Source organism: Zootoca vivipara, chromosome 2 (genome assembly GCF_965207765.1).
Source record: "Zootoca vivipara chromosome 2, rZooViv2.hap1.1, whole genome shotgun sequence".
Classification (NCBI taxonomy): domain Eukaryota; kingdom Metazoa; phylum Chordata; class Lepidosauria; order Squamata; family Lacertidae; genus Zootoca; species Zootoca vivipara.
Genome location: NC_142584.1, coordinates 73,953,569 through 73,967,321, shown reverse-complemented (window position 1 = coordinate 73,967,321; position 13,753 = coordinate 73,953,569). Strand labels below are relative to the sequence as shown.

The following is a 13,753-nucleotide window of genomic DNA, read 5'->3' as shown; positions in this document are numbered from 1 at the left end:
TTGCACTTTGACATGCTTTCGAACTGCTAGGTTGGCAGGAGCTGGGACCAAACAACGGGAGCTCACCCCGCCGCAGGGATTCGAACCGCCGACCTTCTGATCGGCAAGCCCTAGGCTCTGTGGTTTAACCCACAGCGCCACCCACGTCCCAGTAATGAAGAAGGTACTCAGCTTTAAAGGGAACCTGAATTAACTCAGGAGCAAATCACTTCCACCTCTCATGTATACACCCTGGAAACAGAAGTCACATACCTTTAACCTCCTGCGATTCATTCTGACATACCAGTTGGTAAGAATGTCTACAAACTTAACGAGACGGGGAACTACTGTGTACAGTCTGTAGGCTGAAAGTGAGGGGGGAAATAGCAAGATGTAATGTCCCATTAACCTTTTGGCTTCAGTCTCTTATTCTAATCAAAATCTGGAAGATATAAGAACCAGCTGGAGCCTGTGACAATACCTTAACAACATTAAAAATGTATCACTATAAAGAAAGAATGGATTTGACTATGAGTCCCTTATTCATGTTATCCATAGTTAAGAAACCCTTTTTCAAACCCTACGGTAGTTTCAAACTCATATTAAGAGAGCAAAAATGTTCAAATCTATAAACAAACATTGGGTTGTATCGAAAGTTAGTCCTACTCTAAGTAGATGAATTGAAATGAATAGGCATAACTAACTAGGGCCCAGTAATTTCAATGAATCCACATCAAACAACCCACAAAAAGTAAATAAAACCATGGATAGAGAAATCAGTATATTTCTACTGTATAATATTGCAGCACCAATATGAATGTAATTAGAATCCTGAAATTTGAGGAAGTATACGCACCTGCCATTTCTGCTTTGAAGAACTGAATGAGTGACTGTGCAAAGGAAAGAATCCATTTATCCATGATATTGTTGCTTTCTTTAACTGTGTTCTCATTGTAAAGGAATTCCTTTCCATCTTCCTATGAATATGGAGGTGGAAAAAGAGATTTAACTTGAGCCAGAGCAATATGTTGTGGAGGTGGGAAAGAATCTGTGGTTGGGGTAACCATAACATTTTTTCTATTTCTTTCCCCTTGTTTTCTCCTCACACTTCCCCTTCTATTTACTGCAAAAGGAAGATATTAACTAAGCCAGCTCAGAGGGTGATGTAGTTTTGGGATCTGTTTAGGGGCATGTCAAGGGAGTGCGGTGGCTGAGCATCTTACAAGTCCACAGCCTCACCATCCCAGAACACTCTGCTTGGCTCACACATCTGGCAGAACATAACGAGTAGGCTGAGCATGCCTGCTGAGCTTTCCGCATGCCTACCAGGGACTGTGGTGATATAAATGCCATCCTGTCATAAGGTTTTCCTCTTCACCAGAAGAGCTGCACTTATGTCAGCTGCAGGATCACACCCAAATTCTTCCAATTCCAGTTGGTGTACTACAGTAGTACAGACCAGTACTGAACCAGTATGCCTCTGACTGTGCAACAATGTTGAGTGAAAAGAGAACTCCTCCAGTTCATGGGTCATTCAAGAAGTCAGTTGCAAATGTTATTCATTCATTAGACATGTTCTCATGCAGGCAAACACAGCAGCTATTTGCAGATTTATTCTCTTTCTGTGAAAAAGCCATCTGGCGTGAATGCCACTCTGAGAGTCTGTTCACCTTATCATGCTGCACAGAGAGGGTAGTAGTTTTCAGGATAATACCATCAGTTCAAATTTATTGGCAAGTGTATCACATAGCGATAGTTTCAATTCCTTTAATAAGGTAGGATAATTTGAAAAGTGCTTCAGTCAAAAAATAGCTGCTTTCTGGGTTCTCATTTGTGGACCTCTCATTTGGACTTTGCTCCCATTAGCAGGGTACAAAGCACTTCACTTTAGTACTATGGTACATAATAACATTTTATAAATAGTTTAGCGGGCAGTAATTTCAAAGCAAGCTTAAAAGGTTAAATGCAATGTAGAGACATTTGCCAGGATTTACTGCTTGCTCCTTGCATGAAATGAGGGAGTGGTCAGAGCCCCTCTTTATGGCACCATTCACCTTAATACTATATACAGCCACCCACAGACACTCGGACAATGTTGAGCCACATTGCTATAACTTAAGGGAGGGGAGAGCTTCCTATTTGTGCAATTGCCAGCACAACTTAGTTATGCAAATGTCCTGGCTCCCATTTGATGAAGAACTCTTAACTCAGGTTGTGGTTTCCACCAAAACCTTTCATCAGTGTGATGCACAGACAAAATGAGGTAATGTGGTTCAAAGGCAAAGCAGGAGCTACCCACAACTACACAAGCAAGCAAAGACACAGATCCAGCAATAATACCCCACTGAAAGGACAGCGAACAGGGTGGGGACAACTTAGCGCAGCAAACGGTTCTGGTCCTTAGAGTGGGCAAGCAACCTGGCACTTCTCTGCGAAGGCTGAACCTGCCCCATCTGTTCATGCTTGTGCTGGCATCTCCATGGTCTAGGCAATGGAGGGGGACAGGTGAGGCAGCAACCTCCCTGGGACAGGCAGCACTATGTGTGGTTTCTGACAACTTCAGAGGCAGAGTTAGTGGCATGATAGGCTAAGTGGACAAGCCAGAACAAGCTTCCTACAACTCAGAAAAAGGAGCTAATGCCTCAAGTAGGTGCACGGCGAGGGAAACCCACCACCACTAGAACGCTCTCTAGTATCCTCTACCTTGGGTTCTCCTGACCTGAGCAAAGTCCTTCCTAGCTCACTAGATTCCTTCCTAGATCATCTATCTGCAACTCCTCTTGTCTCTGTTGGCTCAACCAGCCCTCCCCACTCAGGGCCTATGACAGCAAATACATCTCCCAGGAACTGAAGACCACAAGAAACATACAGTGGCACCAAAACTAACTTCAGAGTATGTACAGTATATTCCTGCATATAAGACTACTTTTTAACCCGGGAAAATCTTCTCAAAAGTTGGGGGTCGTCTTATACGCCGGGTCGTATTTCTTATACGGCGAGTATATCCCAAACTCTATATTTTACCTGGGAAAGTTGGGGGTCGTCTTATACGCCGGAATATATGGTAAAATATTGGGGCAGTTTGAAGAACAGTATTAGGAACAGTGTCTGGGGACCCTCAGAAATAGCTGATTAATTATGCAGCTCCAAAGCTCTCCTTAGAGGTGACTGCTAAAAATGTAAACCAATTTCCATTACCTTTATTGCTTCTAATAGCAAGGGCTCCATGGTGGTTTGAAAAGCTCATGTATCATGAGAGGTGAGTAATTATAAGCTCTTCAAGTTATCAATTTCCCATCGGAAACAGAGTGTATTCACTAAGATCTGTTGAGACTTTCCTTACCAAAGAACCACTCTTCAAAGGACCCGTGTTCTCTCTTCAAGTAAATTATTTGAAAGGCAACCATTTAGAAACAGTTGCTGTGAGAACAGATTAAGATTTAAGTACTGACTGACCAGAAGAGTTTTGAAATTTGCAATGCTGACAAGCCAGAAGTCTTCCCTCAGGTTGCCAGGTGCACTTTGTAAAAGTTATGAACTGCTTCAAATAAGCTGATATCAATGACTAGAGATCATTCAGTCTTATGTATCCTATAATGCAGTCACAGAAGAGATATACAGTGGTACCTCTTGATGTGAACGGGATCCGTTCCAGAGCCCCATTCACATCCAGAGCAGAATGCAACCGGCGTCAGTGCTTCTGCACATGCGTGGGTCGAGATTCAGCACTTCTGCGCATGGTGTCATTTGATGCTTCTGCGCATGCGCGAACCGCCAAACCCGGAAGTAACCCGTTCCATAACTTCCGGGTTCGGCGTGTTCGTAATCCGTGTTGTGTCCAGAGGTATGACTGTATTACTATTCTTGGAATCCAACGAATGAAACACAATCCTAAATAATGTATTACTTTTTTACCACTTTTTATGTAGAATACATATTACAGGAGGCTTACAGATTTATTAAATCCCACTGGATAAAATTAAATCTTTCTAGTCAATTAGGACTATAGACTTTGGAACATGTTAAATGAAGAATATACATTCTTAACCTAAACATTTCACATTTGAAAGAGGAAATAAATGTTTATCAAATATTCCGTTCCATTCCCATTGTGCTTTCCTGAGAGCACTGTCCCCCAACCTAGAATAGTAATGGCTGCCATTAAACTAGCAGTTTAGGAATCTAAACTGGTCTTCATAAAAAGAGTAAGACATTCAGTGCCATCAAATCAGAAATTTCTGGCATCAGAATTTTCTAACTTTACTTACTATTACTCTTGTAAATTAGCATTTCAGAAGCCCTTGGTGCACCAATAAACTGAACAACTCCTCAACACAAGTGAGCTCTAAATCAGATTCTTAGAATAATGCTGGGGTAAATGGGCATAAATTGCAGCCTACAATTTTTTGTCTGCGACTATAATCTCAAACTGCATAATTAACACTGACTCGGGCTACTTGAGTTTTGAGTTTCCTTCCCCTCCCTCCTTTTTATCATTTTTAAACTTTTAACCGCTTCTAAGCAGCTCAGGATGGTATAAACAACTCTTCCTGAACCTCTGCTCATATTTGTCCTCCAAAAGAATCATGTAAGTTAGGTTGGGCTGAGAGACAATTCAGTTTCACAGAAAACCAGGAAGCTTCCTTATACCAAATCAGAGCATTAGTCTATTTAGGTCAGAATTGTGTATCTACATTGACTGGAAATGGTTCTCCAAATTTTCAGACAGGTGACATTCGCAGCTCTACCTGGAGATGCCAAGTATTAAACCTGGAAGCTTCTGTGTGCAAGGCCGATGCTCCCCCCCCCAAAAAAAATAGTTTTCCCCATTACATTTAAAATAAACTAGATTATGGCATTAAGAATTATAGTGACTGACTCAAGGTCAGCACATTATATTCATGGCAGAGTAGGGATTTGAATGTGGTTCTTCCCAGTGATGGTCTGACACTATAAGCACTATATCTCTGGCTCCAACAAAATGCAAGAGTGATAAACTACAACCACAACCGACTGCACCAACACATGTTGCCTGAGGCATCTTGAGAGCCCATTTGATCAGATGAGCAGGACAGATATCATGAAGAATAAATACATATGTTGGAAGCAAGCTGTGTGACTAGAGATCCCATATTGATAAGCATAATACAGTAATGACCAGAGAAACAACTTTCTTCGGCAGTGCAAAGCTTTGTACCTTAAGTTGCAGAATGACAACGTTCTGAATGAGAAAGCGATATGCATTGTACCAGGGCAAGAAGACATCCTTCAGCACATCTCTCACACCTTCTTCTTTAAATCTCAAGTTTTCGGCTCTCACAACAGGAGAATTGATAAGGTACAGCCTACAGCAGCACACACAAGCAGAGCAGAGTAATGAAAATTTCGACATGGCTTTTAAGAAAACACACCAGATCCCTTTTTAATACACACAAACTAAATATCAACAATCCTCCACCCAGGACCCAAAATAATGTTGAAGTCCTAATACTTTGTTCAGTGCCAGGAAATCTGTAAAAGTTGCTAAGATACAACTCACACTGCTCAAATGGCTATTCTAATTGGCAGTATTAGCAGAGGTGTAACCCCCACCCCACCCCCCAAATTCTGCAATTACATAAAAAGGCATTTCCATTTGTTGCAATTTAGCTGGATATTTTCTATGTCATTTCTTCTTACTCTATTAAGCTGCTGAATAGATCTTGAGGAAGCAAGCATTTCTAAAGAACTGTGCTCAAATTACCATCACCCATCATTTCACATTTCCATATGACAAGATGGCTTTTGGACAAACCATTTTTTCCCTGCATAATGTACAACAGCCTTGGTATTTTAACAATGCAACCCTATGTATGCATAGATGGATAGAAGTCCCACTAGGCTTATTCCCAGAAAAGCATGCATAAGATTGCAGCCAAAGCTGAAGAATATGGTTAAAACTACCTAAACAGGGATACAGGGTTTGTAGTTAGTGGCCTACCGGTAGTTTAAATGATATGGTAAGGCAAACTATGGCTTGCCAGGACTACAAGTGTGCAGTCAGGGCCAGCCCTACGGCCAGGCTGGGTGTTGCAGGGCGCCATGGCGCTGGCCCGCCAGGGGGGCGCATCACAGCTGCACCTGCCCGCCCGCCGGCCACTCTTCCGCGCAGCCCCGCCCTCGGCAGCCCCGCTGTGCCAGCCCACCTGCCCGTCGCGTTGGGAAACGGGGTGGGGGGCGCCGGAGGGATCCGTCGCACCACGGCGCCAGAGCGCCAGAGGTGCTTAAGACGGCCCTGTGTGCAGTTCTTTGAAGAGGAGTTTGCAGGCACTTTACTCCTTTTTGCTCTTGCACCACACTGAACAAAGCCAAGGCTGTTTCTTAATTTTCCTATCACATGTAATGAAAGTTGTCATTTTCTGCCCTGAGATTTCAAAAATATAGCTGCTTATTTTGTTTACCATCTACACATTTTTATAATGTTCCCCCCCCCACAGCTGTATTCTAAGAGAATGGGCTTCAAGAGACTGTTTCACAATTCTTCCCAGACATCCACTGGAATATTTTTACCTATGTCCCTTGTACTCTTTTTCATGTTCTGATTCCATGTCACACTTCAGCTACCGGATATATATTTTTGAAAGTATATATCCGCTAAGGTGCATAATTCATTTTTCCAACTATAGAGATAATCCTCCAAAAATATCAAACTTGAAAATAATCAAACGAAGAGATTTTTCCCATTCAATTTTGTTTTGATCTCAGAGTATACCAATCATTAAATCCAATGGAGATGGTCAGTTTTCTGAATTTCAAAACCATTAACTGTATCTATACTTCAGTTGTAAAGCACAGATTTGAATGGGGAAAGGCTTGAGTTAAATAGCCTTTTATAACAATCTCAAACTCTTAAAATATTGAGTATTAAATGGTTGCTCTTTACCAACCTATACTTGATATTTCCCCACAATATTGTATGGATACATGCATTACCGTATTTTTCATTCCATAAGATGCACTTTTTTCCTCCTAAAAAGTAAGAGGAGGTTCTGTGCGTCTTATGGAGCAAATGCATGGTCCCTGGAGCCGAATGCCCAGGGGCTAAAGGCAGATCGTGGTTTTTTTAAAAAAAGAAAGAAAGAGCTAAAGGCTAACAAGAGGGAAAGAGAAAGGAACCCGCTCAGCAGCTGACTGCAAGAGATAGGGGAGAGAGATAAGAGAGCTAGCTCTCTTCCCAGCCCCTCATGGCCCCTTGCCTAGGCCTCAAATGTTGTCTGCAGGGGGACACATGTGACTGGCTGATTAGATTATCTGTCTGGAAACTGTAGAAATGGGTCCCTTTCCTAGAGAAGTTGCAGAACTGTGAGTTGAACCCCATAAAAACAGAATTTTTTTTCCCTTTGCAGGGAAACTCAGCAACTTTGAGCTGATCCTAAAAAATGGAGCTTTCCCCCTTTGCAAAAAGATGCACAACTCTGAGCTGACCCCCCCCCCGCAAAAAACGGGGCTTTTCCCATTTGCAAAAAAGCTGCACAACTTTGAGCTGATCCTTTAAAAAAATGGAGCTTGCCCCCTTTGCAAAAGAAGCTTCCTCAAATATTTAATTGGGGGGGCAAAGGCACCTAGGCCTCTAGGAGTTGGCTGCTATGCCTAGGAAGATTCAAGAAAGGAAAATATTTTTTCCCTTGTTTTCCTCCTCTAAAAACTAGGTGCATCCTATGGTCAGGTGCGTCCTATGGAGCGAAAAATACTGTGATTCTTGCTCAATTTGAGTATGAATCCATTACCCATTATAATGAAATCGTAACAAATACTTTATACAATACCTCATAATTATTAGTATATAGATTTGTATTTGCTCAATTTGCTATTTCTATATCCAATTATCTTATTGGCTTTCTTGCCAATTAAAATCAATTTTGCTTTTTAGACTCTCCTTTTTTGGACATTTATACTTCTGCTTTTGTTTTATTCAGTTCATAGCTGGCTAGGGGTCCATCCCCTTCTAAAATGTTTTCTAATCCTACCAATGATTTTGCTGGGTTGGTTAAAGTTAGAACTATTTCATAACATTATAGTTTGATTTTTCCATACATGTTTAAAAAAATTGCTTTCTCTTATTTTAATTGTTAATAGTTCAATTGCTGAATCAAATGAAAGTGGCAATTAAGGGCAACCCTGCCTAGTTACTTTAGTTAAATTAAAAGCCAATGAGACAATTCCAGTGGTATAAATTTTTGCTTTTGATTTGAATCATCTGTAGCCATGTTCTAAAAGTTACTTCAAAATTAAAGTATTTCAATGTTTAAACAGAAAGGGCCACTGAAGATTATCAAAGGCCTTCTCCACATCCAATAACAGTATCACAGTTACTGCTTAATGTGTAATCTATGACATGTAAGACACTGCATATGTTATATTGCATTTTCCGCTTCCGTATATAGCCTGTTTGATCAAGAGCTAGATATTTATTTACAAAATAATTTAGCCTTCATGCTAATATATTATTGAACATCTTAATGTTTAAAAGATATATGGATCAGTATGAAATAACTAGATGAATTCTTTCTTCCTCTAAGAATTGCCACAACACTGACATCCTACTATGAATCTGGCACAATCTGCTGCTTTTCAGTTTTTCTTTGTCTTTTAAACTGGTTTGACTAAAATAGAAGGAAAGGTTTTATAGTAAGTTGCTGTAGAGCCATCTGGAACAGAGGTATAATTTAGTGTTTTGATGGCTTCAAATATTGTTTCATCTGATGAAACTGGTTCATCTGAAGTTTGTCAGTCCTTCAAATGCTAATTTAAGCTGCACCCCCGAATATAAGCTGGAGCTTTAAAATTGGAGGGGGAGGGATTAAAAAAATACCCAAATATAAGCCGCTCCCTTCCTCGCTGCTCCTGGGTGCATACTGGGGGGGAGCTGCACTGCGTTGCCGGCGGCCTTTCCCCTTCCTCGCTCTCTCCCTTCCTGGCCTTGGGGGAGAGGACGGGGAACTACACGCTGGGCGGGCTCCACTTTGCCACACTCCTGGCGCTGTTTGCCATGTGCTTTTGGCTGCATACCGTAAGGTCATGAATATAAGCCACATGTTAACTTTTCATGGTCGGAATTTGGGGGGAACATGCAGCTTATATTCAGGCCAATACAGTCATTCTTGATAAAAATTGAGCCTTTTTGCCCATTTGGTTAATCTATTTGACATAATTTAGACTACTATTAGACTACAATACTAATTCTGAAGCCCCCAATGTTCAGGGAGCACCACAAAACAAACTTGCAAGGCTTCAACTTTGGCTGATCTTGAAGGGATCAAATGGATGCCAAGCCTTCTCACTACTTGCACTTTCTTTCTCTGTTTTTCAAAGCGCATGTCCAAGCATGCACTCAGCAACCACACACTGCCATGGTGCTGCGCTCTGCAACAGATGGGAGAAAAATAGCAGGAGATCCCTGGAGGTCCTTGGAGGAGCTGGCACTGCTTCACCGGCAGGATGGGTAGAAGCAGCGACTAACAAACAGAGCAAAACTCTTACATTCTTATTGCCCCACCAAGTGATAACTTTTCATGCAAAGCAATAATGTGAGAACTGGGATGGGGACCACGACTAGGGAATCTGTTACCCTCGGATGCTGTTGAACTCCCACTCTAATCAGTCTCAGGTGGCCCACCCAATGGATGGGGTGATGTGAACTGTAGTCCAATGTCACCTGGAGAACCACAGATTCCTCATCCCTAGTAGGCAAAGTTTAAGCCAAGGAACCAAAAGACAAAAGAAGGCCACTAATAAACTCACTCAGTACTTGTTACTCTCATTTAGAGTTCTTCACTTCCTTAAGCAGTTTAAATGTGCAGCTGTTCAAAAATACCACATTTATCAGTAAGCTGCAGAGGATATTTCTGCAGTACTTAATCAAAATTTGCATATGGGAGAAGGGGAAAACTTCTTCCACAGAAGCTAAATTAGCTCAGTAAAAAAGAAAAAACCCACGAGAAAGTCAGAAGTACGTAGTTTATTCTATAAACAGAACACAAGTGCTTGACATCAAGCACTTCAAATAAGTTCAGACATCTGAACTGGAGCTCTCTCCTTAAATGAACCTAGCAAGCACTACTTTGCATTGTGTGTGGGAGTATGTATAAATAAGACTTTAGTGTACACATATCAGGCAGGCAGCAAGCAAAAACAGATTTATCTTGCTGGGAAAATGAGGACAGCAATGAATGCTCTTGAGAGCTGGGGATTTTCATTTAGGTAAAGAAAATAAAATTTACTCAAGTCTGACATACAATATTTTATCTTGCCAGATATATATTTTAGAAAGACAATGTTATTTAAGGTGAACAAATACAGCTAATAATTCAAACCATATACACACCAAAAAGTGCTCAAGTTCTTCAAGGCTCCCAGAATACAATCAGCTATATATTTGGTTTAGAGCCTACCAACTCCTGGAAGAAATTAACCATATAATGCTGTGTAGACCTGGAAAGCCTAGAGATGGTATACACAGCCTACGAATGAAAATTCCCACACATAGACACCTAAGCTATGTAATCAATTTGCCACAAAGTCAATCCCCAGGCTTTAGGACTATGCACAAGACGACACTCACACGTGTATAATCAGGAGCCCCGGAGACACAACATGCTGGTGAGCTCGTATGAACCAGCCTAATGAGGTTTCAGGCTATCCAGTGTCTCACACCACCAACCCAATCGTCCTTGCTATAATGTTTTTCAGTATTTTTAAGGTGATTTTGCACACATCCACACAGATATTTCAATGTGGAAATTAAAAGGAGCTGGTGGTGATGCGTAGCCTGCCTTGTACTTCGCTTGCAGTACTGGACAATTAATTATTCTTCATTCAGTCTAGCACTCTGTTTATACCAGTGGTGAACCAAATGCTTTTGGGAAGCTTTTACAATCTGGACAACTTCACCATTCCATTGAGATGCCTCACAGCACTCCATCCCCCTTTTTGCATATTATAAAAGTATTTTTGTTCAAGATGTATACAGTTGTTCTGCAATTGTATCTACCTTCTTTTGGTCTTTCTAAAAGTTGTACAAAGTTCTAAGAAGCACACACACACATTGCTGCTGCATGAACAGCAGTAGCTGCAACAGCCAAAGCAAGTAGCAAAAGCCAAATTTTGACTGGATATACCTAAGCAGAGGACCCACAAACATTAATAGAAACGGGGGCAGGGACAATAGCAGGATCCTACCTTAGAGCATCAGCCCCATAAGAATTTACAATGTTTGCTGGATCTGGGTAATTCTTCTTCCTTTTGCTCATCTTTTGCCCATCACTAGAAAAGAGTAAAGATGGAAACTATGACAAAGGATGCATTGCTGGTAAAGTTCTCAAAATTAATACAAATACTCTTGGAAAATCAGTCTACCATTTTTATGATAGAAAGTGCCAGTCCCCTCAAGAGCAGATTATATTTACTTTCACGACAGCCTTATTGCAAAGTGAAGAACAATGGAACAAGTGGAGAAACGACCATAGTTTTTTTCTAGCCATGTTTATGTCTTGGGTGATAATGAGCTTTTTACTTTATTCTACCCACTCCCAATGATATATATACTTGTATCATTTTGGAAGGGATTGTCATTCAGCTAAGGTTGGCTATTCAATGAAGGATTACACGGAAATATTTGCAGCTTAGACCTCTCCTCCTACCAGAGGGGAGGGGTTGTGAATGGGAGCCGGTTCCCGCATTAGCAGGGGGGCGTATTTGGCCCCCTCCATCAGTTATCCCAGCTGCTGTGCCCTTCAGCCAGCCAACAGGGCTGGCTTGGAGGTGGGGTTTAGCCACATTTAAGCAGCCGCGGCAGCGCCGTGCCCTGATTCTGCTTCCTAAATTTGTCGGATCAAGACACCTCCTTTCTTCTTCAGCTGAGGACTTCGGATCGCCACCTCTTCAAGCTCAAATCACTCTTCGAGCGCAAATCACTCTTCAAGCTCAAATCACTTAATTTCGCCTTCCACAGCGTTCCCAGCGCCTTCCTGCCATCTACCGGCTCCAGCTTCCTCTTTCAGCATCTGCTAGGAACCACACTCAATTGCCGCTCTGCATCTGCATCACCGCGAGCGCCCCTTTGTTATTCAGGGGTGCAACTCCTCCACCAACGGAACATCCCTGCTGCCGTCTTGGGAAACTGATAACGTACCCATGTTGCGGGGGTGTAGTGGGTGGCAAAAAACTATTTTCATAACACTGCTCTGTGGGGATCAGTAAAGATTCCCATCGCTAGGCTCAATCTAGGGCAGTCCAGTGTGTCCGTTGGTAGTGCGGGGGTGAGGTTTCGCTTAAAATTCCCTCCCACGGTTTCACGACTTCCCGGTTCTTTCTTTTGTAAGTGATTGCCAGGAGTACACAGTGCCCCAAACCCTACTACTCTTCTTTATTTGCAGCTTAGAACTCCATTTCAAGCAGAACCTCAGGAAAAAGCAAGATTCTGTATTAACAATATTACTTGCCTGGCAAGAACTAGGCCATTTACAATTACATTCTTGAAAGGGGGCTTCCCAAAAAGAGCTGTGGACAACACGAGCAACGTGTAAAACCTGAAAAACAAATTGATAGTTAGCAGCTGATTCTAGGTTAATGCTAAAATAGCAGACTTTCAAGCCCTTGTATGCCTTCACATTTTAATTGACTCCTTTTAGCAGATTTCAAACCCCGGGGACATTAATAAGAAATACATGGTGATAGTTATCCAAAAGTGTCATTTTATTATGCAAATCTTCTGGAAAATCTTCACATATTATTTCCCCCCTATGGCTAGCTTCTAATCTTGTAACAAACCACATTATCATACAAAACAGTCCTCCTTCCAAAGCTACAGTGTCATAAGGAATATTCCTGCGTTCAAGAAAACTGAGTGACATAATGATGCAGAACCTTCCTTTCATAATGTGACTCTGTAACATTGTATACATCACATTTGTAAATGTTGCTTAACACAATCCTACAGTCACTTCAGGGTAGAGGTGTGTGAGCCTGTGACAAATATATACAGTGGTACCTCGACTTACGAACGACTCGACAACCAAATTTTTTGAATTACGAATGGGAGTAATTCATCTCGACATCCGGGAAAACCCGCGGCGGTTTTAGATAGGGATTTTTAGATAGGGTTGCTTCGACTTACAAATTTTTCCGTTTTCAATGCATTCCTATGGGAAATCGTGTTTCCAATGGCTTTTTTCAACTTGTAAATTTTTCGACTTACGAAGATGCCTTTGGAACGGATTAAATTCGTAAGTCGAGGCACCACTGTACAGTGGAACCTCGGTTTATGAACACCTCGGTGTATGAATTTTCAGTTTATGAACACCGCGGACCCATCTGGAACGGATTAATTCACTTTCCATTACTTTTAATGGGAAAGTTCGCTTCAGTTTATGAACGCTTCAGTTTATGAACAGACTTCCGGAACCAATTACACCCATGTTTCAGTTTATGAACGCTTCAGTTTAAGTACTTCGCGGACCCGTCTGGAACAGATTAATCCACTTTCCATTACTTTCAATAGAAAAGTTCGCTCCAGTTTATGAACGGTTACTCCGCGGACCGTCTGGAACGGATTAATCCACTTTCCATTACTTTCAATGGGAAAGTTCGCTTCAGTTTATGAACGCTTCAGTTTATGAACAGACTTCCGGAACCAATTGTGTTCATAAACCGAGGTACCACTGTATACACAAATATATATACACAAACCTTCATCTTTCACTTGGTACTTGATTATAATACAGTGATACCTTGGTTT

At 41.6% G+C, this 13,753-nt stretch overlaps 1 protein-coding gene across 2 annotated transcripts in view; it reads right to left on the bottom strand.

Annotated features, from left to right (window-relative positions):
• The window catches only part of IARS1 (isoleucyl-tRNA synthetase 1), a 104,197-nt gene that overhangs the window by 29,126 nt on the left and 61,318 nt on the right, over positions 1 to 13,753 (bottom strand). For both annotated transcript variants that reach the window (XM_060271486.2, XM_035106206.3), the window contains exons 18-22: positions 12,459 to 12,545; positions 11,197 to 11,280; positions 5,177 to 5,324; positions 836 to 956; positions 253 to 344 (exon numbers count right to left, since the gene is read on the bottom strand). In XM_060271486.2, the coding sequence (XP_060127469.1) occupies positions 253 to 344; positions 836 to 956; positions 5,177 to 5,324; positions 11,197 to 11,280; positions 12,459 to 12,545 (532 nt within the window). The remainder of the gene's footprint in view (positions 1 to 252; positions 345 to 835; positions 957 to 5,176; positions 5,325 to 11,196; positions 11,281 to 12,458; positions 12,546 to 13,753) is intronic.